This window comes from Micropterus dolomieu, linkage group LG22 (genome assembly GCF_021292245.1).
Source record: "Micropterus dolomieu isolate WLL.071019.BEF.003 ecotype Adirondacks linkage group LG22, ASM2129224v1, whole genome shotgun sequence".
In the NCBI taxonomy this organism is placed as follows: domain Eukaryota; kingdom Metazoa; phylum Chordata; class Actinopteri; order Centrarchiformes; family Centrarchidae; genus Micropterus; species Micropterus dolomieu.
The window spans coordinates 29,439,499-29,449,172 of record NC_060171.1 but is presented as its reverse complement, the minus strand read 5'-3'; the positions used below and the strand labels follow the sequence as shown (position 1 = coordinate 29,449,172).

Sequence of the window (9,674 nt, the reverse complement as noted above, 5' to 3'; positions counted from 1 at the left end):
TTGAGCCAGCAAACTACTTTTTGTAATCTCACATTGTAAAATGCACTGTTTTTTCAATTTTCACTGCAGTTAACACCATTCATTTGCACTGTGTAAACATGTACTTACAAAAAGAGTTGGGGAATGTGAGGGTTGAAAGAGGAGGAGTTTGGGGGTGTGAGAGCAGGTGAATCGCAGAGAGGAAGGGTTTTAGGGCTGGAGGCTGGAGTTGAGGAGGGAGTGGGGAGTGTCCAGGAGTCTTCTGGGGTTAGAATATCTTCATGCTCAGTCCCTGTTCACGCTGCACCAGGCGGCTGCAAACACAGAGAGAGGGATGGCAAGTGAGAAAAGGGTTGGAGAGAAAGAGAGATTGAAAAGGAGATGAGGAGTAGTTTGGAAAAGGAGAGGGGCATGAGATAAGCAGAGCGCAGGGTGAAGAGAGATGGATAAAAAATGATTCTTAAGTACAAATGGCAATCTGCCTAATGTCACCCTAAGTCACTGACAGCCCACACCTTAGAGCATGGATGCACGCCAGATTTCAATGTTGCATTAGTTGTTCAGAATGCCTCTGAGCTTCAAGTAATTACACAGCCAGCCTTACAGACTAAACACTAATCACTTTCTCAGGATTATGAGAACACTGTATTATCATCAGTTCTGCTCCTAAATTGTGTAATTTTACCTAATTTCCTTATTTTCTGTTTCTGTTACAAAATTATATTCTATTGTTTATTTGATATGCAAAAACATGCCAACACACTTAACAATACACTTAATTCACACTTTTAGCAATCCCTCAGTGTAAAAATACTCAAGTAAAAGTACAAAAGGTATTAAGATCAAAAATGTTTAAAGTACCAAAGGTAAACCTACTAATTATGCAGAATGGCCCATTGCATTATTGTCCTTAAGTACAGTATTTTAATTAACGTAATTAGTTACATTCCACCACAGCACTTCCCATTATGCAACCCCCTGCTGCAAATTCAAACTCAGACTCAAGTAAACTGATCTTACAGTCCACAATTATTGGACTTCTCCTTTAATGGATTAATTTAAAAACAACAGACCTTATTTTATTCTAATGTTTTACTGTGTAGTCTTTCACCACTGACCTGGCACGGCTACAGAGGACATGGCCTCTGGCTGGCACAGTGTATCCACCTTCACATGCTGAAAGGCTTTGTTGGGGGCTGACTGGAGGTGCCTGGAATCAAAAGGGAGGGTTAGAGAATGTATGCACACATAGCTACAAACATAACAAGCATGTTCACGTGCAAACACACATCTGCACAGCCACTCAAACACACACAAGCACACATAGCCTCCAAGCACTTAGCACGGCCCTTAGCCTCTACTGTAAGAAGTGAAATATTAATGGCAGTGGGATGCTATGAGCAGTGGAGCAGAAACCCCTTTAAACTCCTCTCCTCATGCCGACACCAGCACCAGCACTAAATCATGTTGACCTGATGCAACTCAAGTGCTTCACCAACTCTGGGGCGAGGAGCGCATGGCTGAAGAATGCTAATTAAATGTGGGTGGAGGAATTTATCCAACACATTTATCCAACAGGCTCATGACAGTAATGGAAGAAAAGTATTTGGCAATCACAAATCAATAGAATGGCAGGAAGGAATAGCACGCTCAGCTACAAAGAACTTTCAGAGGAGCCAGGTTGCTGACTCAATGGCATTTTCAGAAACAAAATGAATGTACAATGACTTTTAATACTTTTATAGTGGATCAGCATTAGGAATCAAACATTTTGCAGCAATTGCATTTACAGATGTTTCATTCTGCCTATTGATTTGGCTCATTTTTAGTCTCAGAGCAAGACTATTACTTTAACGGCATTTGCACTTTTTTATAAGCTTGTTCACACACGTCACAAAAAATCAAAAAGCTCTTAATACTGACATGAGAGAAAGGTATTAGCCAGGGGCTTAGGCTTGACATTGATTATTGATTATTATGCGCGTGAAATCTCACCTCTTCCACTCCTCCTCTCCATCCCAGAACTCGTAGACGACAAAGGATAAACCGTCTGGCAGACGCACCGCAGTCACACTGGGGAAGAGACAGCGGAGAATGAGGATGAGTGGATTATAGAGGAGTGGAAGAGATGCATGTTTACATTAGATTGATGGCATGAGTGATGGTAGAAGAGGGAAAAGTTAGATTAGATGCAGCAAAAGATGGAGTCAAAGAGAAGAAAGATGAAGACGATATTAAGTGGCGGTAGAAAGGGGAGGAAACTATGTCATGACAGGTGCACATTAAAGGCTGGATTAAAAGATTTGTCATCTCGTACAAGATTGATGTCACAAGATGAGGGCTTGGAAATTGCATCTATAAAAATGAAACGTGCAGTACAATAGAACAAAGTGCGACCAGGTCAGTGCAAACGGGGGAAGTTGGATGTTATTGGCCAATTGTATGAGGTACTTCATAGGATACACTTTGCTGTAAACAAGGGCTCCATATTGCTTCTAGAACAGCATGAATGTGTTGAAGTATGAGTTCAGTAAGGTGCTGGAAATAATCCACAAGGGATCTTTGTCCACGGTCACTCAATAGTTTCACTCAGTTTTTACAACAACTGCTGCATACCCCAGTTTACCCCAGCAGCACCTGCACTAAACTGGAACCGCTGTCACGTTGGAGCAATCTCGGAATGTGTGTTATCTTGCTGGGAATGTCCATTTGTTTAACAAAGTTAAACAACCCGAAAAGGATTGCAGCTTAAAAGTTAGTATGCACCCAAACGGATGTAGGGATTCATTACACCGCATTGACTGATTTTTGGCCACTTGGGGGCAGCGCAACAAGATACAAACAACACTGAAATACAGAATTATTACCTTATAAACGTGTTAGCCAACAATGGCTTATTTAAACATGAAGTAAACATAGAGCAGAATTAGCATTCATTTAGAGACGTGTTTGTGTCCGCCTGACAAGTACAATATTCACTCCCCTTTTACCTCTGTTTTACCTCTGTTTTGTTCTCTAATACCTCCTTAGTGAGGTAGGACATTTTTTTTTTTTACGGCCTCTTTGAAAACATTTGCCTGCTGCATCTAGACACAACACTGAAGAGAGTACACCAAAACTGTTGATTTGGTTTTACAGCCAAAACAACAACATTTTACTGTAAGTGCAAGACACTAAAACTCTCTGTAGAGCGGCGGGAAACTGCAGATTTGGGCAGTGACTCACATTCATTCGAGCCATTCTTAATATAAAAATATTGATTATAGCAGCTTTAAACCACCTCTACCATTACTGGTAATGTTTACATTTGACAGAAGTTAGAAAATTCAAACATTCACTTCACAGGTCATTAGGAATATATTTTTTTAAAGAAGTCTTTAAATCAGTCTAACCATTTGATACAAGATAGCTGTGAACTACTCATTGTAAAAAACATTTCACAACATACAAAGAGTGTTTGACAAGATACAAAGGTCTCTAATATGATGCTAGTAGAAAGCGTGCTGTAGCATAAATGCATGCAATCCCATTTTCAGGAACAAAAAATTCAACATTATTTGTTCCTATTTGGTCATTTTCTGGCTCCAAATGTATCAGAGTCAGTGGAGTGGAACAGCTGAAGTTGTGTTTACGCAGATCAGGTGTTCAGTGCAATTTTGGTACTTGTTTTGGCATGAAATCACACTTGCATTTGTGCCTGCTCAGGGTACTTCTAATCACAAACACAATTTTCAAAGCAATTTTCAATGTGCAAACACAGGCCAATCTAGAATCACAAAAAAAGTTTTGCCTCTTTCACATGATTTTAGATTTCTGATACATGATCCTTTGTGTTTTCTACACAGCAGACTGGTAAACTATTGCACGGAGAGTCTATACAGTGAAAACAGGTGGATTATACCGGCATCTTGAGCTCCATCAGAGATCTCAGGCAATAATCAAAGTAATATTTTCAATGGACGTAAAAAGGATCATGAAGTCCAGTTCATACTATTACTTACACTATTTGCAGTAGGTCATTACTGTAGTATATTGTATTACAGTTCATAAATGTACACACATACGACTGAATTTAATAACTTAATGATAACACACAGAGATAATGGGAAAATTATGAAGAAGGCATTCTTAAATTACTTTAACATCCTTACTAATTGAAAAATATAAGTACTAAGAATAAATGCGTAATAATAAGTAATATATTAAAATTTGTAACTCCAGCTTGGACACTCCTATCTGCCCATTAAACTATTTGCTGCTTTTGGAAGGGATGACAGTAGCTGATGTGATTGGCCATTGTCAAAGATCATTCCCATCTGCTGATACTGTTCCTTCAGGTAATAATGTTTTCATTCTGCTCCAGCCTCTTCTCCCGTTTGCACAACTCTGCAGCAGGATTGCACTGCACGAGCTGTACTAGCAATTGCACTTGCAGCCAATTTCAAAAGGTGGATCCTGTTTTAGGTTTCAGATTATTTTGTCACAGAATAGTACGGTCATGTACAGTTGTGTAATCACCAAAACCAAGCTCCATCCCAATTGGAAATTGATCGTACCTCCTCAGGAGTTTGGACTTCCGAGTTAAACTTGCCGAGGTTGCAAGTCTGAACTTGGAGTACTCTGAATTAAGAAAGGCCTTGTGTACTTTTAATAGTTGCTGCTGTTAACAGCCAGCTGGGTAGGTAGCATGTGTAGCCTTGTCAAGTAAAATAAAAGGAGAGGTTATTTACTGCGTCTGTGTACTGTTTGTTTATTTACAGCAACAGTCTCTAGTGGTTGATTGGGTCTATTTTGCTCCAGCTAACATACACTAGCTGTTGTTCAGCTTGCTAAAAGAGGCAGGTTGTCACAACGCCACTGATCATGAATAGGGACGTTATATAAAATAATATTGTCATTTGCAAAACAATGTCCGTAAAGAAATAAAACTTTAATTAAAATCTTGCTACTAACAAAAAAATATGAAATTTCATTATGGAGTTTTAATGATTTCAGTGTATTTGTTTATTCATATGATTATTTACCATATTTTATGCCTATATGCCAAATTGCTGCTCTTGTGTTGTCTGTAATCTGCAGATATAATTTATCACTTAGCCTGAGCAGTGTGTATGCAGTCTAAAAAGTAGTTCTTCCCTGAACCTGAGGAGGGCACTGGGGGGACGGGCTGCTGCTAAACATTTTCTCAGGGCTTCAAAAGAAATAGCGTTAAAATAAAGTTGTGTGAGCGTTGCTGGCGTATATAATAAAGTGTTTGTGCATGTAATCACACATTCGCCTTAAAAGATAATGAGCAGGGAAGGCAGAGGATATTAAAACATTATATATTACAGTTATTTTGTGCAAGATTAAATGAGGAAACGAGGAGAGAAAAAAGGAAAGGAACACTGACACAAAAGAGAGAAAGAACGACACAGCACACAGGAGTGAAAGTCTCTTCAGAGGTAATGAGCAGGCTTCCTCCATCAACAAAGCTTCTTCTCCCTCATGCATTATTTACTTCAGCTACCTATAAGCACTGTGCTGCTACGACCTTTACTGTTATAGAAAGAGAGTAACAAAGGTACCAACAAGCCAGTGAAAAGGCTAATGCTAAAAACTAACAGCATCATCAGAGTGACTAGTGTTTCACCTCAAAGCCCCTTTCACCTGTGTGTCTATTGACCTCAGCTGAATCATTTAAATACAGCAGAGTGTGAGTAGACTCTCACAAAGACCTTGAAAGTTTGTGAATTTCAAAATATCGTGTTTGAAAACGAATGGACGACAAAGTTGCTGATAATAAAATGTAGTTTCCAAATTTAGCATTATGCCCATTCCATTTGTAAAGGAAAAACAATTCCACGATTTCCCCCTGATTCCTTGCTCTAAAATTTAATGTGTAATGTTTCAAATTCTCTGTGAGGCTGTACTTGATAATGGCACTAGATGAAAAGTTAAAGGATGATCAACATTATTACAATTCATTCTGAAGGGAAGACAAATGTCTATACCACACTTTGTGGTAATCCACCAAATAGATGTTGAGACATTTCACTAAAAAACACAACTGTGAACCTCAAGGTGAAAGTCAGAGTCAGTGGATCCCCAAAGTCAGTAGGATTAATGTTGTGTGGTGTTTGGATTACATGTGTTTAGTATGATTGCCAAAAAGCTCACTTTTTATCTGTTTTTGTTGTACCGTATATTACCGTATATTAGACAGGAAACTGACTATACAGCAATTGGGTCCAACGGATCCTGGTATATTCAGGCTTATGTATTATCTTGATAACACACAAATAATCTCTATTCAACTTATTATGCAATCTCTAAAAACAATTAGCTGTACTAGTGATGACTTAGGTGTGTCACATTTAGGGAGCGAACACTTGATTAATCATTTGTACTTAATTTAGACCTATTTGTAGATATTTGTTGAACAGTTAGTGCTTAATAAAAAATTAAAAAATTTTGAATCAATGAATCCCATGACTACTTGTATGTGAAACTTGCTGCTACAAAGGTTTTTTTGAGCATCTTTTAGCTTTTGTTTTGTTAACTTACTGTTTTAGTTCAGTCGCACCACTCTGTGTCCTTTCCACACTCAATCTGCCGTTTTCAATGACCTGGATACACCCATTATACACTACCTGCCAAGCACCAGCTGACAAAAAAAGCAACAAGCTGGTGAACATAGCAGAGAATTTAGCAGCTGACAAGCCAGATATTTACTTCAGGAGTTGGTGGAAACCAAAAGACAGAGCTAAAAGGAGAGTAGATGTAAGACACAGCATCCATTAGATGGCCAGAAACACAACGTGAAATCAATGATAATGTTGATCTGTGTCTGCTGGATGTGGAAATAGGAAACTGTTTACTAACACGTTAGCCATGCTGGAAAACAAGGCGATGTCAAAGTTGTGTTTAAAGGTTGTTTCTGTTGGCTCCAATTGGCTCAAAAAATCAGGTAACTTGGGTTTAACAATTTAAGAACTATATAAGGCTTTTGTCTTGAAGTACCCAAAAAGTATTAAATATGATGCCTGTGCGCTATGCATTCTGTATACTCCCAACTGGTGCAATACAAACATAAGACATGCAGCACAGCCAGAAGTCTTGCCAAGGGCATATTCAGAATAGGACCCTGGACTATGCATGCAGCATATTGAGTCTGGGATTTAGAGAAATCTCTCTGGGTATTAGACTGTTTCACAGCTGCCTGAGGCTCTGAGTGGGAGGCACATGAGGTTTGTAATAGGTACGGTATGTGTTTATCAGACTATATTACAGGTACAATATTATATGCATAAGTATCCCACTGATCCAACTGTTTCTTCTACAGCAGTTTTCCCCCCAGATTTTGGAAAGATAATGATGAAATAACCACTCAAAACTTAACTTAAAAAAAGAGTGTGCAGATGTGTGTGTGTGTATGTGCATGAACACTAAAGTATAGTTACACACATTCCAAGACACGAGGTGGGAATATTGAAGGTTGTACTTAATAAAGTGAGAAAAACTGTGAGGTCCTGACACTGAAAATCTGAAAATGGAACACATTAAATATTAAAATAGTATTAGGGTTATGGTGCTGCACTCTGCAGCAGCAGCAGTGAGACTTACTGAAAGCAGTCTCTCTGAGTGGAAACATTCTTCAGGTACTGCTTCAGAGCCTCGCAAAACTCGCCGAGCTTCTTCTGGGAAACCACCATCTCATGACGAATCAGCAACAAGGACTGCAGAGGAGGAGAGATAGAGAGAGGTCAATTTTGTACTGACATTTTTATATTAGTGTTTGTTGCAAGGAGATGGATATAAATAAAAAAACAGAAATAAAGTTCAATACCAAACAATGACGCTTCACTTGATCGTTGGGCTGACATTCCTCATACCTCCTACATATATATAGATTGGTACACCTGTGTACTGCACATAAAAGCACAATGCTCATAATCTCACACAGTTTATAGAAATCTGTAAAGATTCTGAGCCACACTGTTATCCAAGGAAGGTTCAAATCAAGGGCAAGGGGACTTCTTCAATCAATTCCAATAGCCCTTGATTTTAACCTTCCTTGGACTTTACAGACATGTTTTGATGGAGGTTTCCTGGGGACCCAGTGGTCTAAAATCCAAAACATGTAACAATAACACCTCCAGTGACCTCTATGTGTTTGTGTGTGAGAGACAGATTGGACAGATCTTTTGTTGGAACATGTCTCTGTTTTATCTTCTCCTGTACTGTAGTTCCATTCCCAGTGGTGCCCAAGCTTTAGTATGTGAAACGTGTGTGTAGCTGCGTGCCTGTGTGTATGGATGTAGTGTACAACTAGAGCCTTATGGAGATTGTAGAGAATTTTAGCAATTATTTGTACAAATCCCATTTATAACAAGAAGAACTAAAGAAGCGCTGCTGGTTTTGATCCGATGGGATTAGCTGCTATCTTCAGCTTTTTATGCACCATTGTTGCTGTAGCTCACTACAGCACAATTAAAAATTAATCCACTATGACCTAGATAGCTCTGCTGAGACGTCACAACACAGTCAGACAGACACGCAAACTTCACGTCACACACTGTGGCAAACAGTAAAACATAAAAATTTGTTTACACAATTTACACAGTAAATCACTGTGCACACACAAACAGTACCAGTACGTGCTTTTTATGCACACACACAAGTGTGCTGTTAAAATTTTTTTAACCTCAGATAATCTTATTCTGTTAGATATGAAATTATAATGTCCAATGTTTCCCTGGAGTTGACTTTCTCTGATTCTGAAATGTCTGATAGTGATTTTAGTGATAGTGATAGTGGTGAGTCATTTATTCATGTACATAATTAGCCACAGAATGAGTACTTTTTGCTTACTTATGTACTTTTTATTAAGAAGACTTATGAAAACAGGATTTTTATTATGGAGTATTTTTACATTACAAAATTTTCTCTCTCCCGTCTTACGGTGAGAGTAATTACAAAACACTGTCGACACACGCTTATGATGTATGCTCTGCCATACTGAGTTGCTGCTGTCGCTACAGTTGCTCTCCCGCATTCAGCTCTGGCAAACCAATCATTGCTGGTTGACATAAAACACTTATCAGTATTTAGTTGCAGAAAGTTGAGGACATCCAGATTGTCACAATTTTTAGGACTAACCGAGACATAGGACTGGGTGTCGTCTGCGTAGCGATGGCAGAGGACACAGCATTGAAGTGACATATAACCTGGCTAAGGGGTAAAAGATACACACTGTATAAAATAGGGCAAAGTACTGAGGCTTGTGAGAGCGGGGGAAGAACAAAAACTTTGAGAGCTCTGTTGTAAAAAGTCGACACACAAACAGAAATGAAACCTAGAAACGCAAGATAAATTCCAAACAACTTGTTAAGCATTTTGCCCCTTGTTCTTTCATTTGTCAAAGTTACTTGCTAATCATTGTGACTTTACATTTGTTTATCTTCCTCTCCCACCGCAGCTGTACTATTTCTCATCTTAATTCATTTTTACCTCACTTAACCTTTTTTATCTAACACTAACCCTCCAACTCTATCCTTATTCCTACTCTTCTTTTCCCCTCTATGTTTCTCTCTCTGTCCTTATTCTGGTTCTCCTATTTATCTGTATGGAAAGCACTGCTGCTCTCTCTGTGTTTCAAGATATTTTGGTAGGTAAACTCTGTTGGTAACCCCTGTTTCTCACCAATGTATGGT

The 9,674-nt window shown here is 38.8% G+C and overlaps 1 protein-coding gene across 1 annotated transcript in view; it reads right to left on the bottom strand.

The window, feature by feature from the left end:
• necab2 (N-terminal EF-hand calcium binding protein 2) overlaps positions 1-9,674 on the bottom strand; it is a 137,318-nt gene continuing 127,644 nt past the window's right edge. Inside the window, exons 10-13 of the mRNA XM_046038371.1 lie at positions 7,585-7,697; positions 1,975-2,052; positions 1,098-1,189; positions 1-293 (exon numbers count right to left, since the gene is read on the bottom strand). Of these exons, the coding sequence (XP_045894327.1) occupies positions 265-293; positions 1,098-1,189; positions 1,975-2,052; positions 7,585-7,697 (312 nt within the window). The 3' untranslated portion in view covers positions 1-264. The remainder of the gene's footprint in view (positions 294-1,097; positions 1,190-1,974; positions 2,053-7,584; positions 7,698-9,674) is intronic.